The sequence below is a fragment of the Somniosus microcephalus genome, chromosome 23 (assembly GCF_052327205.1).
Source record: "Somniosus microcephalus isolate GS21.2 chromosome 23, FLI_Smic_1.0, whole genome shotgun sequence".
NCBI classification, from domain to species: domain Eukaryota; kingdom Metazoa; phylum Chordata; class Chondrichthyes; order Squaliformes; family Somniosidae; genus Somniosus; species Somniosus microcephalus.
In genome coordinates this window covers 21042285-21063396 of record NC_141009.1, presented here as the reverse complement: position 1 = coordinate 21063396, position 21112 = coordinate 21042285, and the positions used below count along the sequence as shown (strand labels likewise).

The 21112-nt window shown below is 47.6% G+C and overlaps 1 protein-coding gene across 4 annotated transcripts in view; it reads left to right on the top strand.

Moving 5' to 3' along the window:
• Positions 1-5490: 5490 nt before the first annotated feature.
• The window catches only part of ttll11 (tubulin tyrosine ligase-like family, member 11), a 217714-nt gene continuing 202092 nt past the window's right edge, over positions 5491-21112 (top strand). Inside the window, exons 1-2 of one of the 4 annotated variants that reach the window (XM_085965582.1) lie at positions 5491-5857; positions 9421-9520. In XM_085965582.1, the coding sequence (XP_085821708.1) occupies positions 5570-5857; positions 9421-9520 (388 nt within the window). In that variant the 5' untranslated portion in view covers positions 5491-5569. The remainder of the gene's footprint in view (positions 5858-9420; positions 9521-21112) is intronic. The other 3 variants (XM_085965579.1, XM_085965581.1, XM_085965580.1) reach the window with 3 other exon arrangements.

Below are 21112 nucleotides of genomic sequence, written 5' to 3'. Positions count from 1 at the left end.
TGATCTGGCCTACTACCGTGGTGTCATCTGCAAACTTGATGATGGTGTTGGAACCATTAACAGCCACACAGTCGTGGGTGAAGAGGGATTAGAGGAGGGGGCTCAGCACACATCCTTGTGGGGCCCCCGTGTTCAGGGTCAGGGGGGGGAGGTGTGGTTACCTAATTTGACAGACTGGGGTCTGTTTGTTAGGAAGTCCAGGGTCCAGTTGCAGAGGGAAGTGTTCAGGCCAAGAGTTTGGAGTTTGGTGGCCAGCTTGTTGGGGGCGATAGTGTTGAATGCTGAGCTGTAGTCTATAAACAACATTCTGATGTAGGTCTCCTTACCATCGAGGTGATTCAGTGCCGAGTGTAGAGCAGTTGTGATTGCATCCTCCGTTGATCTGTTTGCCCGATAGGCAAACTGGTGTTGGTCAAGGGAGGCAGGAACACTGGCTTTGATGTGGGCTAAGACCAGTCTCTCGAAACACTTCATTATGATGGGTGTGAGTGCGACAGGTCGATAGTCGTTCAGACACGTCACAGCCGCTTGTTTAGGCACAGGAATGATGGTGGCGGTCTTGCAGCATGTAGGGACTACTGCCTGGGCCAATGACAGGTTGAAGATGGCGGTGAAGACATCAGCCAGCTGATCAGCACATTCCTTGAGTACCCGTCCAGGGATGCTATCCGGTCCAGTAGCCTTTCGTGTGTTCACTCTGCGTAGAGCGCCCCTTACGTCGGAGGTCGACAGAGTGAGCACCTGGTCTTCCGGGGGTGGCAAGGCTTTGGTAGCCAGCTCCTTGTTGTCCCTGTTGAAGCGAGCGTAGAAGTTGTTAAGCTCCTCCGGAAGGGAGGCGTCGCTGACCGGGGGACTGGTGTTTTTGCCCTTGTAGTCAGTGATGGACTGGATGCCTTGCCACATGCGCCGGGGGTCCGAGTTGTTGCGGAAGTGATCCTCTATCCGCAGTGTCTGTTTCCATTTGGCAGTCCTGATACCCTTTTTTAGGTTGGTCCTAGCTGCTCTGTAAGCCGCCGCGTCGCCAGATTTAAATGCTGCGTCGCGTGCTTTCAACAGTGAGCGGACCTCTCCGTTCATCCAGGGTTTCTGGTTGGGGTATGACCTGATATTTTTGTGGGTCGTGACGACCTCGACGCAGCTGTTGATGTAGAATAGCACTGTGGATGTGTATTCCTCGATGTCATTGTGGGCAAACATGCCCCAATCAGTGCGTTCGAAGCAATCCTGAAGCTCCGATACTGCCCCCTCTGGCCATACTTTCACTGCTCTCATTGATGTTCTCTCTCTTTTGATGAGCGGTTTGTATGCCGGGGCTAGAAACAGGGAGAGGTGGTCAGACTTCCCAAGGTGGGGGCAGGGAATGGCCTTGTAAGCGTTTACAATGCTCGTGTAGACTTGATCCAGTGTGTTCTCCCCTCTTGTGGGGCAGGAGACATTCTGGTGGAATTTCGGTAGTACAGTTTTTAGGTTTGTGTGATTGAAGTCCCCCGCGACGATAAAAGCTCCGTCTGGGTGCGCAGTTTGTTGTTCGCTGATGGCCCTGTAGAGATCCTTCAGTGCTAGTTTGGCATTAGCGTGTGGTGGGATGTAGACCGCAGTGATGATAACATTCGTGAATTCCCGAGGCAGGTAGAAGGGTCTGCACCTTACCATGAGGAATTCCAAATCAGCCGAGCAGGATCTATCAATTATATCACTGTTGGTGCACCAGGCATTGTTGGTGTAAATGCACAAACCGCCTCCCTTGCTCTTACCGGAGTCTGCAGTTCTGTCGGCGCGGAAGACCGTGCGTCCTTCTAGTTGTATGGTGGTGTCAAGGATGCCATTGTTCAGCCAGGTTTCTGTGAAGATCATGGCGCAGCATTCCTTTGTCCTTTTCTGTGTGGTGAGATCCAGTTTGATCTCATCCATTTTGTTCTCCAGTGACCTGACGTTGGCCAGGAAAATACTTGGGAGGGAGGGTTTGTGTGGGGCCCTCTTCAGCCTGTTTTGGATCCCTGCTCTCTTACCCCGCTTCTGCTTGCGTTCCCTGCGCGGTCTGCGCTGACTTCCGGCTGGGGAAGGACGCCACGCTGGTCCCGGGGGTCGGGCGTTGTCGGGAGGCAGATCGATGTCGCCGAATTTAAGCTTCACACAGTCGGCCCCGATGTCTAGGAGCGTCTGCCGGCTGTACAGTAGGTCAGCCTTTAATTCCCGGATCAGCAGAGTCCAGAAGAGACTCAGGAGGAGGGTGAAACCGTTCAGTCTCGGGAGAGACAAAGCCGCTGCGTCCGTGCGCGCCGCCATTTTTTGTGTGCGACCACAGACAGCGAGTCCTCAATGTGAATGCCCGCTATCCTGGCAGCAGCCACGATGCCTTCATCCTGTGCCAGACCGGTGTGCCAGCACTCTTCCAACCACCACATCAAGCTCGCAGCTGGTTGGTCAGAGACAAGGGCTAGCCGCTCTCCACCTGGCTCATGACTCCCCCTCCGCAGCCCCAACACTCCTGCCCAGCACTCATATAATGTTAGCCATGCCGCCACCAGGAACATCACTGAGCAGACTATCGGGGTGCTCAAGCAATGGTTCCGCTGCCTTGACCACTCGGGAGGAGACCTCTAGTACTCAGCTGAGCGGGTGTCCCATTTCATCGTGGTCTGCTGCATGCTCCACAACTTGGCCATCATGAGGGCCCAGCCCTTACTACCAGGGATTGCGGGACCACCTCAGGAGGAGGAAGAGGGAGAGGAGGAGGATCGGAGGAGGAAGATGAGGAGGAGGAGAAGGAAGAGGGGGAGGAGGAATAGGAGCGAGGGAGGAGGCAGCCACTCAATCAGCTTTGCAGAAGGGCAGTCCATGACACCTCATCAGACTGCAGTTCCAATAAATTAAACCCCAGACCCCCGTTGCTCACCACATCCCCATCATTCCATCCTTGTTGCAGGCCATATCAGAGCACAAAGCTAAAATGAGAGCCAACACAAAATAATCCAAACTGAATTAATAAATTTATCAATAGTCACTGGACACATATTTACAGCAACGTTATGATCTATTCACCCTTGTGCAATCCCTTAGTGCCTCTCGTTACTGTGCCTTTGCCTACTCTAGAGCTCCAATGAAGTGTTGGCCCAGTGACTGCAGCACTGCTGGTGGAAGGCTGTTGAGTGTCCATGCGGGAGACTTCAGATGGCCTTGCAGGATGCCCTCGACCAGCTCTGGGCCTGGAAGGCCCGGCTGTAGACTGCACCACCTCAGCATGGGTGTCAGCAGTCTGGGCTGGCTGGATGACAGGCAGCGACAAGGGCAAGGGCGGAGTGGCAGCTGTGGGAGCAGGAATGCTATCATCCTGAGAGAGGACAGCAGCTTCCTGCTCCACTGACCCACTGCCACTCCCCCGGGGCAGCACCTCAGCATCCCTAGCAATCTGTTGCAGCACAGATTGCTGGCCTGCTGCGACACCGTGAAAGCCCCGATCAATGGTGGTAGACCCAGCCATGATGGCAGCAGTCAGAGCTTGCATTCCATCAGGCTGAGACTGAATGAGAGCAGTCTGAGATTGAAAACCACCAAGCATAGACTGCATTACAACACTAAGACATTGCGTCGCTTCCGCCTGTGCTGCAATGGAAGCTGCCAGATTACCCATCACATGCGGCATCAGGTCTGGATCACCACGATCTATCTGGGAGTGTACCATCCTTTGCAGACTGGAAATGATGGGCTCCATGGTGTGCGCAGAGCTCTGTGCAATGTTGGAGGCGGACTCCTTCACGCTCCTTACCATTGCCGAGAGGCTCTCAGACACCCTTGCCATTGCACCTATCATCTCCGTGTGCATGCCCTTCACCCTTCTTCTAAAGGCCTCCCCATTGAGGTCATAGAAACATAGAAGATAGGAGCAGGAGTAGGCCATTCGGCCCCTCAAGCCTGCTCCGCCATTCAATGAGATCATGGCTGATCATCCAATTTCAGTACCCTGTCCCTGCCTTCTCCCCATACCCCTTGATCCCTTTAGCCTTAAGAAATATATCCAACTCCTTCATGAATATATTTAATGAATTGGCCTCCACTGCCTTCTGTGGTAGAGAATTCCACAGGTTCACCACTCTCTGGGTGAAGAAATTCCTCCTCATCTCTGTCCTAAATGGCTTACTCCTTATCCTTAGACTGTGACCCCTGGTTCGGGACTCCCCGGCCATCAGGAACATCCTTCCTGCATCCAGTCTGTCCAGTCCTGTTAGAATTTTATAAGTTTGAGTCCTGTGCAGCAGACCTCGCACGTGATGTCGCCCTCCGGGGAGCTGGCTCCTGAGCTACCCTTTCCCCCTGGCCTTGCTGCAGCTCACTTGTCCCTGGTGCATCATCCTGGGCAGATCCCGCTACTATACTAGCCTCTAAAGAATGCATAGTGCCAGTATCTGAGCTGGTGCCTGCAGGTAAGACATGCAGTGACGCGGTGTCTTCTTCCTCCTCCTCTTCTCCCGCCTCGCTCTCAACGGTACCTTCAGGGACAGTCTGCTCAGGTGCTTGCTCATTATCTGAAAGCATAAGCGCACAAGATTCAGGTTAAGGTGAGGGAAGGGGCAGAAAGGGAGAAATGCATGCATGCAGCATGATTAGCTGGAAATTGCGAAATGCTTGTGGGGTGAGGGGGAAGTGGGATGTGAGTAGAAAGAGTAGGGATGAACATACCGTTGTTGTCCCCAAGAGGGTCAATGTCGCCGGTGGCCATGGTACCCACCACCTGGCGCCATTCAATAAGATCATGGTTGATCTTCCACCTCAACTCCACCTTCCCACCCTATCCCTTGATTCCCTTAATATCCAAAAATCTATCGATCTCTGTCTTGAATATACTCAACGACTGAGGACCCACAGCCCTCTGGGGCAGGGAATTCCAAAGATGCCCTCTATATTCTAAGGTAAGTCCTTTCTTCTTGATTTTGAAAAAAGCCTTCTTTTCTTTGTTGTTGATCCCTTCCATCTGGCGCCGTTGTTAGATCTTGGCTTCTGTGCGAGCTGTTGCGCTGTCAACCGCACATAAACAATGGGAGCCATGTGGCGGGGGGAGGAGGGCAATGCAGTGGGAGCGGGCGGCGCGCAGAGGGCGAGCGAGCGAGCGGCGCGCGGGCAGTGGGGAGTTAAAGGAAACATAAGAACTCGGAGCAGGAGTAGGCCATTTGGCCCTTCCAGCCTGCTCCGCCATTCAATACGATTATGGCTGATCTTCTACCTCAACTCCATTTTCCCACTTTATCCCTTTTTATCCAAAAATCTATGGATCTCTGTCTTGAATATACTCAACAACTGAGCCTTCCTGGGGCAGGGAATTCCAAAGACGCCCTCCATATTCTGAGGTAAGTTTTTTTCTTCTTGATTTTGAAAAAAAAGCCTTGCTATTTTACTTTGTGGTTGTGGTGGTTCCCTTCCATATCTGGCGCCGTTGTTAGATCTCGGCTTCCGTGCGAGCCGTCAGCCGCACGTAAACAATGGGGCGGCGCAGCGCGCGCGGAGGGAGAGCGGGCGGGCGGCGCGCGGGCGGCCAGTGGGCAGTTTAAAGGGACGGAGAGCGGCGCCTCGAGCTATGAGTCAGCAGGTGGCGGAGAGCGAGCCCGAGCCCCGGCACACCGGCCGCATCTCTGGGGCCCAGGCCCAGGAGAGGCCGGTGCCGTTGCCGTCCGTGCTGCCGCTGGCGGTCCGCCGCGTCTTGGCGTCTCTGAACAAAGAGGCGTCGCGGCGGGCCCACCGGCCGGAGGAGGGCAGGCAGGGCCGCCAGAGGAAAAGCCGGCGCGTCGTCACCGTGGACAGCTCCAAAGCCAAGACCTCGTCGGAGGCGCTGAAAATCTGCATCCAGCAGCTGAAGTGGAAAGAGGTGAGAGCGGCTCATGGCGGGCGGTGCGTGTCCAGTGACAGCTCGGCGCCTGCTCGCTGTGTCTCTTTGCTCTTGTGGTTTTGTTGTTGTTGTTTGGCCTTTTAAATCACTTGTCTGCAAAGGATGTTCCCGATGGTGGGGGGAGTCCAGAACCAGGGTCACAGTCTAAAGATAAGGGGTAAGCCATTTAGCCATGATGTGGAGATGCCGGTGTTGGACTGGGGTGGACAAATGTGAGAAGTCACACAACACCAGGTTATAGTCCAACAGCTTTATTTGAAACACAAGCTTTCCCAGTGCTGCTCCTTCGTCAGGTGAAGTGGAGAGATGCATATAGGCACAGCATATCTAGTCAGAGAATACTGCCAGATGATTACAGGTAATCTTTCTAACTGCCCTTTATCCCACCTCGGCAGAGAGATAATCACAGCAATCAAAGGTGTGGTTGGTGTCCAAACAGGTCAGTCAGGAAAACATTACATCAAAGAACAATGAGGTGGGGTCACAAGGGGTCAAATGTTGCAGATACGGGGGTCTGTGTGAAAACAAAAAACAAACAAAGAATAATAAATGGAAAAAAAACTTTTTTTGCTGGAAATCACAGCAGGTCCGGCTGCATCTGTGTAGAGAGAACAAGCCAACGACGACTCGAGTCTGGATGTCTCCACGTCAGGTGGGGTTACATGTAGCGTGACATGAACCCAAGTTCCCGGTTGAGGCCATCCTCACGAGTGCGGAACTTGGCTATCAGTTTCTGCTCGACGATTTTGCGTTGCGTCGTGTGTCTCGAAGGCCGTCTTGGAGAATGCTTACCCGAAGATCGGAGGCTGAATGGCCTTGACTGCTGAAGTGTTCCCCGTTCCCTGCCATTTAGGACAGAGATGAGGAGGAATTTCTTCAGCCAGAGAGTGGTGAACCTGTGGAATTCTCTACCACAGAAGACAGTGGCGGCCAATTCATTAAATATATTCAAGAAGGAGTTAGATATATTTCTTAAGGCTAAAGGGATATGGGGAGATGGCAGGGACAGGGTACTGAACTTGGATGATCAGCCATGATCTCATTAAATGGCAGAGCAGGCTCGAGGGGCCGAATGCCCTACTCCTGCTCCTAGTTTCTATGTTTCAAACCAGAATGTGCAAGTGCAGCATTTGGGAGTCAGAAGGTTTGAGCCCCACTCCAGCACATCACCACTGTGGGGTGTGGGTGTGGAGTAGGGGGGAAATAATAATTGAGCTATAGGGGTGTCACTGGGTTGTTATCAACAGGAAAGCAAATTTACAAGTGCCCCCTTGTGCGGAGGCACAACTAATACAATAAATTCAATCTCATTTCATAGAATCATACAGCACAGAAAGAAGCCATTCAGCTCATCGTGCTTGTGCCGCCTTTGAAAGAGCCATCTAATCAGTCCTTGCCCCCCTGCTCTTTGTCCATCGCCCTGCAAGTTTCTTTTAAAACTTATAAATCTAGATCATAATGTTATTTGTGCCTACCAGACATTCTATTCGTTGTGATGCCCACCAATCTCGTCCCCCCCCCCCCCCCCCCCGTGAGCTGCACTGCCTCTCTCCCCGCCCCCGTCCCCCCTCCCCATTGCACGGCCCATTCAAATTTTTTGCGCCTGCGGTATCTACAATGTGAAAGCCAGTGATCGGCCTGCGCGGGACCTTTTCAGATGACTGCGTGGCCGCACAACAGCTTAACTGAAGCATTGGTGCCCACAAGTCGTGGAAGGCCACAAGCTCCTTCTCCAGGGCTACTCAGGCGGACAGATAGGTTGAGGCTGCTTCGTCAGCGTGGAAGTGCCGCCTTTGGAATGAGTTGTTAAACAGAGTCACCCGTCTTGTCTATCCTGGTAAATCTAAAAGATCCCATGGCACTATTCGAAGAACGGAGTTTTCCCGATGTCTTGGCCAACATTTATCCCTCCACTAGCGTCACTGAAACAAAGGTTATCAATTAATTTGCTGTTTGTGGGTACTTGCTGTGTGCAACTTGTTTGCCACACTTGCCTACAAAACAACTTCAAAAATAATTTGTTGATTGCGAAACACTTTGGGAAGTCCTGAGGCGCTATATAAATGTATGTTGTTGCAGAACTTTCCAAGTTGCCATGATTTCTGCTAATCTCTGATGTGGGAAATCTCAAACAAAAGCAAAAAACAGACAAATCAGTCAGAATCTGTGAAGAGAAAAGACAAATTAACGTTATTGGTGTAACACAAATGTTAATTTCTAATTTTTTTTTGTAGATGTTGACTCCTCCCTAATTCGAGCAGTTTCTTATTTTGTGATACTGATCTTATGACTTTGTTTTCATAGTGTATATTTTATATCAAACAAATCCTGAACCAATTTGGCTACATCTTGCCTGTGACTTCAGTGAATCTTCATCCCCAACATATATCCATATGTTAGAAGATCAGTATACTGTCCATGAAAATTTGTGTATCATATATGTACAGCAATTATGTGGGTTTAAAAACTCTGCAAAATATTTTGCAGATCTGTACTTCCATATTGTTATTTATAAAATTGTAAATTGCCAGAGTCTGGGACCTCATCTGGTTTGTTGAGCAGTCACGGTCTGTAATATAATTTGTATCTTTAATTTCAAAATCACCGAGTACGGCAGAATTCCAACTAAGCTATATTTAGATGTTTGCTCGCTTTAACTCTTGAAATAAGATTGTAACAGGGTCGTTTTATCTTTGATGCTTCGTGTTGTTTAATGTACACGGTCTTTTCCAGAGTAATCTTAAACACTCTAAGAAACACTATTTCCATATAGTGGTTTGTAGATGTACAAAATAGTGCATCTGTCTGAAATGGGACTATAGATGGTGTTATTTGTTGCTACTTAATACTTAAGCAGCTGTTAACTGTTTCTGAATATGTTGATGACCCTTACTGGTGATGCAGTTTTTTTGGAACTGGGGGTAATTGAATATAGCTCAAGTCAGGAGGAAGGGATCCTCGGGAAGAGCATCTGTTCATTTCAAGTTTAAAATTAAGAGTTGATCTAAAGCAGGGGTGTCAAACACACAGCTCACGGTGTGCTGTGCGTTTGCAACGTGTGGGAACCCTCTGCGAGCCGCCCTGGTGCTTGAGTCATGCGTGCATATGACGGTCCTGACGTTGTGGTTACGCACTGGAACATGGCAGCTCAGTAGAGACAAAAGTGACTGCGGAGATCAGCAGCTCACAGCGCTTCACACTGTGGATGAGAGGGCTGGGGTTAGCTGGACGATGGGTGGGTGCTGCCCGGTAGTGAGCTGTCTGTCGCGGCAGCCTAATGGCACTGGGTCGCTAGTGGCTGCACTGCATGTCCTAAGTTGGCTGCCACATTTGCCTGCATAACAGCGACTGAATTTCAATAAGTAAACCATTGCCTATAGAGCAATTTGGGATATCTTGAGGACATGAAAGGCACTTTAAAAATGCAAGTTCTTTCCTTTCTTACTTACCCAGTCATATGAATAAAATGCAGTACTTTATACCTATTAAATTATCTTTTGTATACGTTCTTTAACGTCAGCTGTCTTTTTATTGTGTTTCAGTTTCCAGCAGGACGTCGCCTCCTTTGTGATATCTATTGGCATGGAGTGTCTTTCCACGATGGTGAAGTTAGCCGCTCGGGTCAAGTCAACAAATATCCAGGTACATCTCCAGTGATTTCATTTCAGTGGCTTAACCCAATACATTGCTAGCCTATCTTCCTGTATTGCTTTTAGTTAATTTTGCAACTAGGAAAACATAAATAATATTTATAGTATAATTTTGTAATTGGTGCTCCACAAAATCTAATTGGAGAGTAGCTGAAAGAAAACAATTTCCATTCACTTTGAGAGTTCGATCAGAGAAATACTCCTCGTATGAAAATCAGTAGAATGCCAAAGGATGATCTAGTAATTCTAGGCAATAACTAATTGGATGAATTAAAATGGAAAAAAAAAGTCATATTCTTTTAATCTTTTCACTTTTTAGTAGCTTGAAAACTTTTTATAGAGTTTAAGCAACGGCTGTTATGGTGAGATTCCTGTCACAAATCTGCCTTGCTGGTATTTATTGAATGCTTTCATGTATTCAATGAGGGACAGCGGTCTGCTTCATTGCTGATTATTTGTTTATTACTGCGTATAATGCTCTGGTTACTGGCGGCACACAAACTGATCTATGTCAGTCAGGACAGAATCCGTGGTTTGTGATATCAATTGATTGTGAAAAAGCATCAAAAATAGGGAGAAGATTGTTTTTTTGCAGAGATTCAACTCATGCCATATTCAGTCATCTCTCATTGTTAATGTTGCTAATCTTTGACCATCTGGTATGTCAATGTCAATACAGGAGAAGAGTATAGTAAGAAATCTGTGCTAGTATGAAATAAATTATGTTCAAATTTACATGGAAATATTGGCCATAATTTGCTGCAGCAGGGCAACTGTCATTAGTTAAACTTGCCCTTGCACGCTTAGGTTTTAACATTTTTAGCGTAGCAAGTTGCTGAAAGTGCGAGCTAATAACGGTGCAGCAACCGTGTATCTCCTTAACCAATCGTGTTGAGGGATTGTGAAATAAACAGCTCAAGGACTGAGCAGGAAGTGTATATTAGAGTGGGTTAATTTAATGTCAAATCGGGTACAGAAAGAGAAATAGAGGGAAAGAAAGATTGGATTAAGAGAGGGATAAACAATGAGACAGAAAGGAAAAGTTAAAAAAAAATTAAATTTGACATTTTAAAAACCTCCAACAACAATTAAAACATGAAGGAATGAGACTCCACACTTGTAATAGTTAATATTGTGCTAGAGAGGTTGATTGGTTCCATTCTTATCTATCGAATCGTAGCCAGAGAATCACCTGCAATGGTTTCTCTTCCCACTCCCGCACCGTTACCTCTGGAGTTCCCCAAGGATCCATCCTTGGCCCCCTTCATGTCTCCTCTACATGCTACCCCTCGGCGACATCATCCAAAAACACGACGTCAGGTTCCACATGTATGTTGCGACACTCCGCTCGATCTCACCACCACCTCTCTTGACCCCTCCACTGTGCCTAATTTGTTACACTGCTTGTCTGACATCTAGTATTGGATGAGCAGAAATTTCCTCCAACTAAATAGTGGGAAGACTGAAGCCATTGGCCAGAATTTTCTGGGGTCTGTGCAGGCACGATCAGAGGCGGGTTGGGTGGGAAATTTGAAAAAATTCGGACTGGGTCGGGAACCCACCGTCATCTCACCCCTGTCCCCAGCCCCGTGGCTTCCCTTCTGGCTTGTTTGCCAGTGTGGCAGCAACCTGAACAGCAGAGGTGGGTGACCTAATTGAAATCATTATCCGCTTGCTGTCAGACACTTAAGCGCCTTTTCCCCCCCCCCCCAAAATGTCTTTCAAATTTCCCTGCATGCCCATGGGACTCATGCAGCTCGGGATCCACATCTGTCAACCTGAGGCAGGAGTTGAGTGGCCATTGATCCAGCTGATTACTTTGATTACTTGACTGCATCAAATATACTGTAAAAGCTCCGACCTCACAGCTGATCACTTTCCTCAGGCAGAAGCTGTTGCTGACTACATTGCCAGCACATATTTAGGCCGTGATTTCGCCTACCTCGGCAGGTCCGGTGCGGCTGGGATCGGTGGCGGGGTGTGACCCCGCTGCTGGCTCCAGCCCGCTGTCCAAAGTGATCTTTTGCCACCCAGCACGTTTCCCGGCCAGTTGAAGGAAGCGGGTCTGATGACGTCACTTAATGACGTGTCATCAGCCGGTTTCCTTAAAGGGACCATGCGCAAATTGATTTTGACAGTTGTGCTGTCAGTGTTCTACAGCATTGAGGTGCTGCAAACACTGATGAGCACTGCAGAGAAATGCACGGCTGCACCCAGGCTCTTCCACAACTCCCTCAATATGCTTATGGAGGGAGTCACAGCACACAAGGGGGTCCTCTTCCCTCCCCAGGAGATCAACACAGCCTGGTTGCACATTGTGCAGGAAGACACAAGCAGGTATGTCATTAGGAGGACCAGGTTGTAATGGCGCAAACCTTTCAGTGATCTTAGTAGATCACAAAACATTACTGCAAAGCCACACTCGACCTCATCCTGCTGTGCCACTCATTACATCCCCATCACTCTGCCTTCCCTACCCTACTCCTGCACATCCTTACTCACACTGACTTACCTTGCACCTCCACCCATCCCTCTCTCTATCTATCTACATTATTAATTCCCCATCTCACTAGCCACCCACACACTCCCCCTCATCCTTGTCCAATCATACCAAGCAACAACACACAAGGGTAGGCACTTGGATGTTTTAGCCAGTGTTCATGTGAAGTTAATGTGCTGTCAAACATTGAAATCTTTATTTTCAGCACTTTGCGTTCTTGGACAGATTTTGTGTGCACCTTTGGAAGCGTCATAGTGAGTTGCAGTGAATGGTGAGACATAATGGTTCCCCCCCGTAATGGCTATGAGTGTGAAAGGAATGGCTTGGGCATTGTAGTGATGCTTTATGGGGTGGTGCATACCTGGCACATTATGTGGCAGCCAGGGTGTACAGCGTCAAGTGAAGTAAATCTGGCTATGGTGAGGCCATCCCTGGCGTCCTGGGCAGCAATGTGCTCTGGTGCTGATGCCCTCTGTCCTGTGCAACATTAGTTGATTGCGGAGAAGGTTGGTGGTGTTGGTGCTGCTGGTGTGCCTGATGCTGCTGGTGTTGGGGCTGATGGTGGTGGGATTCTGAGGACCAAGATGAGAGTTTCAAGGGCACCGATGCTGATGGAATAGATGGCAGGTGAAGTTGAGATGACAGAAGTGATCTGTCAATGGTGAGAGGTTGTTCCAATGAGGTGACACTGGATACAGAGTTTGCTCCAAACACTTGCAAGTTGCATAAAGCTCAGTGTCTTCCAAATGCAGTAAGCAACAGCTCCTAACCTTTGAAAGTGAACAGCTATGAAAAGTGAGCTTTTATAGAATATTTGCAGCTGTCAAGTTAAGAAATCATCCCATGCTGACACAACTACTGACCTCCTTATCTGACGTGATCGCTGAGCAGCGGGGAAGCTGTGGCGAACTCTTAAAATTTTAAGTTCACATTTAGATTTTAAGTGCCTGTTAACAAGCTCCTAATAATCTAAATTGGCTCCCCTGCCGCTTGGTGTCAGATCTGTTCAGCGATGACAGACCCAACATCTGGGAAACTAGTGTGGAGGTGGGTTGACGGCCGGTTCCTTACCCGCTGTCAATTAATTTTTTTTAAAATTTTTTTTAACCACCCGACCCACCACCAAACGCGCCTGCTGACCCCCCAAGAAATCCCCCCCCCCCTTAGCTTTCTGCAGGCTGCAAGTGTCTCCAGCAAATTCTCCGTCCAGTGTCACCTCATTGTTGAGGGGCATAGTTTCAGAATAAGGGGTCGCCCATTTAAGATGGCGATGAGAAGGAATTTTTCCTCTCTGAGGGTCGTGAATCTTTGGAATTCTCTACCCCGGAGAGCTGTGGAGGCGGAGTCACTGAATATATTCAAGGCGGAGATTGACAGACATTTGAACTACAAGGGAGTCCAGGGGTATGGGGAGAGAGCGGGAAAGTGGCGTTGAGGCCAAGATTGGATCAGCCATGATCTTATTGAATGGCGGAGCAGGCTCGAGGGGCCGATTGGCCTACTCCTGCTCCTAGTTCTTATTGGAAGAACCTCTCTTACCATTGGCAGATTGCTTCTGTCAACTCTACTTGAACTGCCATCCATTCCATCAGCATCGGGTGCCGTTTATACTGTCTCACCTTGGTCCTCAGATTTTGACCACGATGAGCCGCAACACCAGCAGCACCACCAGCAGCACCACCAACCTTCTCCGCAACCACCTGATGCTGCACAGACAGAGGGCATCAGCATCCGAGCACATTGCTGCTCGGGAGGCCAGGAATGGCCTCATCATGGCCAGATTTGCTTAACTTTACACTCTACACCCATATGGCTGCCACATACTGTGCCAGGTTGGCACCATCCCACAGCAACACCATAAACCATCCCCACGATGACCAAGCCATTCCTTTTCACACTGATCACCATTGGTGGAGGTACTGTTATGTCTCACCATTCACTGCAACTCACTAAACCATTCCAAAGGTGCACACAAATTTCTCCAAGACCAGAAAGTGGTGAAAATAAAGATTTTTATGGTTGAGATCACATTAACAGAAACGTGACATTAACATTGAATAAAACACCCAAGTGGCTACCCTTGTGAATCTACTTGTGTGTCATCTTTCTCTTGTGCGTGCTTCTACGAGGTGCTACCCTTGTGGCTTCAGCAGAAGTAGAGGCAGCCTGCTCACTTCCCTGCTGCGACTGCTTAGACATTCTTGGCGGACATCCTCTGGGCTTTGGAGCCTCTGATGGCCCCGTCAAAGTCTGCTCCTCCTGCGACTGTGCAGGGGCAGATTCGGCCATCGCTGTACGAGGAGGCATCTAGGGCCCTGACTGAGGGGGTGGCAACGGGGGAGAAGTGTAAGTGCTTTGAGAGGAGCCCACACTTCCATGTCCCCTCTTATGGGCCACCTGCACTTCCTGCTAGCAGGGAGCTGGAGAGCACCTTGCTACACATCAGTGGGGCCACGAGGACCCACGTCTACACTGACATCCCTCCTAGAGAGGAGGTCTGTGAGCCTCTGCCATCCATTCTCCATAGATAGCATGTGCTTATGTGAGTGGCACATTAGCTGCTCCATGCAGGTGGCCATCCTTTCCATGGAAGAGCCTACAGTCACCATTGCCTGTGACATGATGGTGCTCATGTTTGAGATGGACTCCTCTATACTCTGAACATTTGCAGATATTGTAGTCGCAAAACCTGTCACAGCCTCCTGCACTTCTTCCTGCACCTCCAGGATTGCCCTCTTTCTGGATGGCCCTTGAGCCGCAGCGTCTACATGCAGCTGAGCAGAGCTGGGAGCGTCCTGCGCCCTCCGGCGAGGAGTCTCCGCTGCTGTCACCATCTCTACCATCTGCTCTTTTTTTATTATTTGTTTATGGGCTGTGGGTGTCGCTGGCAAGGACAGCATTTATTGCCCATCCCTAATTGCCATTGAGAAGGTGGTGATGAGCTGCCTTCTTGAACCACTGCAGTGCGTATGGTGAAGGTACTCCCACAGTACTGTTAGGGAGGGAGTTCCAGGATTTTGACCCAGTGACGATGAAGGATCGGTGATATACTTCTAAGTCAGGATGGTGTGTGACTTGGAGGGGAACTTGGAGGTGGTGGTGTTCCCATGCTCCTGCTGCCCTTGCTCTTCTAGGTGGAAGAGGTCGCGGGTTTGGGAGGCCGCTGCAGTGCATCTTGTAGATGGTACACACTGCAGCCACAGTTCTCCGGTGGTGGAGGGTGTGAGTTGGGAGGCACCAGGTGACAATACTATATCTCGTGTTGCACCCACCGAGGTGTGCATATCTGCGCTAGTGCTGGGTGCGCTTATGTCTGGTGACGATGCGCCCCAAGAGGCTGGAGGCTCCTCTGAGGAGTCGTCTTCCTTTTCCTCCTGTACAGTGGCGGGGGAGTGGGACTAGCTGAAGTGCTCTTGCAGAGAGCCGGCACGGGCTCGACGGGCTGAATGGTTACAGCACAGAAGGAGACCATTCTGTGATTCTATGATATGAAGAATGGTCATCATGTGCATAATGGTAGCTGTACCCATTCAGTGGCTGATAACATCAGTTCCCATATGAGTGACTGATTTACGGCATGTAGCTGTTTGATATGTAATTCTGTCACCAGGTTGCTGAAATGTCTCCCTCTCTCTGTCTCCCACCTCGACCTGCTCGGCAAATATATACTTCTAACGCAGCCTCCTCTGCTGTTGTGAGGGTGGCAAATGATGGTGTTCCACCTCCAGTTCTCTTGCTTTCCCTCTTTTTTATTATGGGCTCTCTTTTCCTGCAAGGAGGGTGTAGTAACCTGGGAGGTTATGAGTAACCTGATCCACCAGGTGGTGCTGTGGCAATTGCTCTCCTGAGTTAAGTCTGATCTGTACTGGTTGTACTCTTTGTTTTTGCTGCCTCATGGCAGAAGCTTTTATGTGCAAGTGTTGATTAAACCATGTTAAGGAGTTAACCTGTGTCTGTCTCTCCATCTATGGCCACCTCAAGATACCACAGAGGGAAAGAAGAGACGGTCGAGTGAGACTGTTGGAATGAGTGTAACAAATGGATGGGTTAGATCTTTAGATGGAGTGGGATGGCAATGCCAAATGGCCTTGTGTGTTGTTAGTTGGTATGATTGAGTTAAGATGAGTGTGAGGGGTGGCTAGTAAGATGGTGATGTGATAATGTAGATAGAGAGGGATGGGTGGACGTGCAAGGTATGTTGATGTGAGTAATGATGTGCAGGAGTAGGGTTGGGAAGGCAGAGTGATGGGGATGTGATGAGAGGCACAGCAGGATGAAGTTGAGTGTGGCTTTGTACTCCCCTTTCCTGATCTAATGAGATAATTGAAATGTTTCTGGCACTGCACCCAGCTCCTCCTGACCACATCCCTGCTGTTGACCTCCTCTGCAATTTGGAGCCAGGCTCTTTGTCTCCTGGGGAGGTCTCTTCCACCCATTTGAAGGGAAGAGGACCTCCCGGTGTGCTCTGACTCCCTCCACAAGCATATGGAGGGCATCATCGGAGAAACTGGATGCAGCCCTCTGCCTCTGTGCAGTCATGTTTCCAGGTGTTTGGAACAGTCAACTGCTCCAGTGCAGTGACTGCACCCACCTAGATGAACCTTCAAATGCAACGTGCCCATGGCTCCTTTTAATCTACTGGCTGAAAATGCATCCTGGATGACGTCATCAGACCAGCACCATTTAATTGGGCCAGGTAACGCGCTGGGCAGGCTTAATAGGCCCCATTTGCGCAAAGTCGATTTCTGGAGTGGGATGGAAGCGGCAACGGGGTCGTGACCTGCGCCCGACCCACCCAAATAAAGAAAATTCCAGCCATTGCCTTTGGTCCTCACCACAAACTCCATTCCCTGACCACTGTTTCCATTCTTCTCCCTGGTAACTGTCTGAAGCTGAGCCAGACTGTGGTGTTGTGTTTGACCCTGAAATGAGCTTCCGACCACATATCCACAAGACTGCCTACTTCCACCTCTAACATCTGCTGACTCCAACCCTGCCTCAACTCACCTGCTACTGAAGCCCTCATCCATGCCGTTACATCTAGACTTGACTATTCCAATGCTGTCCTGGCCGGCCTCCCATTTTCCACCCTCCATAAACTTGTGCTCATCCTAAACCCTGCTGCTCTTATATTAACTCGCACCAAGTCTCATTCACCCATCACCACTATACTTGCTGACCTACACTGAATCCCAGTTGAACAATGCCTCAATTTTAAAATCCTCATCCTTGTTTCCAGATCCCTTCATGGCCTCAGCCTCCCGATCGCTGTAACCTTCTCCAACCTTACAAGCCTTCGATCTCTGTACTCCTCCAAGTCTGGCCTTGGCCCTAAGCTTTGGAATTCCCTCCGTTAACCGCTCTCTCGCTCTCGCTCTCTCCTTTTAAGATGCTCCTTAAAACCTACCTCTTTGACCAAGCTTTTGGTCATCTATCCTGATTGATGATGCTCTTGTTAAGCATCTTGGAATGATTTGCTACGTTAAAGGAGCTGTGTAAATGCTTGCTGTTGTTTGGCAGTAATTAACACACGTTTTAAAGGTTACTTAGACTTGAAATTACTTGACTTAATTTTCTGTGGCGAGTTTAGTTCATATCTGCCATGCAAATACAGCAACTTCACACCATTCAATGGTGAGGAAGACAGCAAAATGCCATTTTTGCAAAGCTAACAGCGGAGTGGCACAACTTGGACAACAACTTTTGGATTTTTGAGTTTAATTGTGCATCTGCCCCTTGCCTGAAGTTGCTATACCATTTGCGCATAAATAACGGAGAACGCCATTAGCCTCACCGTTATTTTGGGAGAAAAATCTAGCCCAAAAAATTGGATTCTAAGCAAATTTATTCTCTGCATATTACCTTGCAATTCCATAAATAGAATATTACTTAATTTAGTGTGGCATAGTATATTTTATCAATGATGAAATAGGGTTAGAGTGGCGGTTCCAGGTTTCTTGCCAAAATAATGTCCTCTTTCAATTAAATAATTCAGCCTGTACTAGGCATGATCCTACTTTTCTCCCAATTTTGTTTTGTTACAATTTTGTTATGTTGAGTGGGTAGCAACATTCAATTTCTAATTGCATTGAACTCTCCCATATCAGGGGCTTTCTTTAGGAAAATCAAGTTTAAGGGTTCAATTGTACTTGCAGCACCAGTTGTGGCTGGAGGGGATTCCAGTGTAATCAAGTCTTGTTGGTTCACAATAGTTGACTGGCTCCCTTTCGGAAAATGCATCATGAAGTTCCAGAAATAGCATAATTACAGACCTATTGCCAGCAAAACTTGCTGTGTGCTGTCATGGAATATTTTTCATGAGGTTTTTTTTCTACATTTAAGTAGATTTGCCAATACTGTAGTTATAATAGCAGCACTTATAAGCTTCTATAAGTAACAAAGTGCTGAAGTGAGAAAATGAGATACTTCATGCATCCATTTTGACCCTGATTGAACATGTTTCCCCCATTTAGTCCTCAATATTCAATAAACAGTAGAAAAATCAACAGTGGCAGACCTGTTTTAGGGGTGAACTTGTGCAAATCCAATTATAGTGACTTTTATCAAGTTTACTTCTGTTATTCTGCTCTATCTTTTCCAAACACTTTATAGCAGAGAGGCACAACTTAAGAGCGTAAGTATGGAAAGAGAGACCATTTGTCCATAAAGCCCAATCCTTCCATAGACCATGTGCAAATTGTTTACACAGATTAATCTGAGAGAGATGACCAGCCACTGCTAAAATTTTCAGGAAGATAAAACTTAAATTTTTGTCAGACTCCCCAAAGGCAATTGAGTGAATTACATCAATTTTCTGGTACGGAGTGATCTGCAATTTACACTGTACACAAAATGCGGTTTTGTGCCCTGATCTTCCCATTACGAACTTGCTCCAAAATTTCCTGGAAAAGTAATTTGAATACGCTGCAGCAAACATAATGGCGAATCAGGGACCTCAGAAGTGGCGCAGCCAGTGGCTTACCCCATCTGCATCAATGAACTAATTTAAGCCGATCCATATTGACCTGAGTCACAGAATTCTGAATTGCAAATCCTCTCGGGATGCTGAATTCACTTTTTTTAGAAACATTCTAAAATAGATTTTTTTTTTGCCCAAATTGGTTCAGAGGTAACCAGCAAGCTGCCTCGGAAGGCACAACTAGTGCCTGCAGCATGCCAGAATTGTTCAGTTAAGGCCTGAGGCCCAGTTTCAAACATGCATCAAGTCTCCCGCTTCTGGTGTGTGCTGCAAGCGCGCCGACCATTTAGACACGAAACGGGCATCAACTCATTTCTCCCCCACTCTCTCTTTCATCAGTGGAATGTGCAGTCAGTTCAGTGCCCTATAACGTGCAGACAATATACACTAAACCTAACATGGAATGGCAAAGAAAAATTGTTTTAGCTAAGAGTGGGTTTTAGCTAAGAATTAAAAATATAAAGAAAGAGCAGAAATTTAATTTTACTTCAATCAATTATTTTGAACTCATGAATTTAAATTAATTCGCCTGCACACTTGTTTTTCAGTCTATGGCTGGGATGAGAAAACTGGTATAAATACAGGTAATTTACGATTGGCGTTGACTTAATTAGGGGGGGCGAAGCTTTGATAATCAATTTAGCAGGGTTTCAGCGAGTATATTGGTGGAGTGGTATAAAAGTCCACGTTTTAATTAAATTATGGCGCGGTGCAAATATTGGCGGAACTCACTCGGGCATTTTATAGAGTAAAACGAACCCAACACCGTAGATGCAGCATTGGAATGGCGCAAGTCTCCAGGAAATTCTGGGCCATTCCAACCTCTCAACCCAGACTGCTTAACCTCAATCAGTTGCATTCTGCTGACAACAGAGAAGCTCATTCACTCAGCTGCATCAGCTGAATAAATATGGTTACTAACAGGTTCTAAACATGCATCCTCTATTTGGCAATACATTTGACTGAAACTTGTACCTGGCAGCAGCTTGCAACCAAGTAAATGAATGCTGCACAACAGCCACTTCAGTAACAGTGTTATCGGGGGAAGCCTTTTTTTAAAAATCTGAAAGTGAGTTATTTCAATTTTTATGGTAAATGTAGGATCCTATGGACTTGTCATTGATTTTTGTTGGATAATTTTAAATAGGACTTGATCTCAGCAGATCCCTAGCTTTATGTTAAATTTAAAACATAGATAGTATTACTGTTGTTAGTATGACATGAAGGTTTGCTTACCTAAGATTTATTTAACAGATCAAATACTATATGCTTCTTATTCACTGGATCATTAACTATGCCCTATACAATAGCACTTGTATGATAAAGGCATCTAGTGGCAGTTAACATATATTACAGTGCTTTTTGGCACTTAAATTCAGTGGATGCAGTGAATAAAGGAAAAATTGTTTTGAACGATTTAAGATCTGAAAATTGTGACTTGTAGCAGATTTCATTTTTGGAGAATTAATGTCAACTGATATTGGACATTATGGTTTTGGATGTGGAATTTGTATATCTTCAGTGTGATTTTGCAAATATAAGCTATAATATAGATTAGTGGTGATTGAGCTTTATATTAACAACAATAACTTGCATTTATATAGTGTCTTTAATTTAACATAGTAAAACGCACCAAGGTGCATCACAGGAGCGTTATCAGACAAAGTTTGACACCAAACTACACATAAGGAGATACATTAGGACAGGTGACCAAAAGCTTGGGTCAAAGTGGTAGGTTTTAAGGAGCATCTTAAAGGAGGACAGAGAGGTTTAGCAAGGGAATTACAGAAGGAAAGTGGTATACAGGAAACTCTTTGGTATCCGGCACCAACGGGACCAGGATGGTGCCAGTTGATTAAAAATTCCGGATGACGGAGAGGGTTATCTACCGAGGCTATTTTTAACAAACAGAGTCAGACTCCTGTTTATTGAGGTGTTCGGACTTCTGACAGTGCCAAGAAGCCGAGTAGTGGCAATTTGGAGAACTACCCCCACTGACTACCTCAGCCATCACGGGAGACTCGGACTCTGACTCGGCAACATTTCCGGTTATTGAGGTGTTTTCGGAGTATGAATTTTGCCGGTTAATAGAGAATTCCGTATAT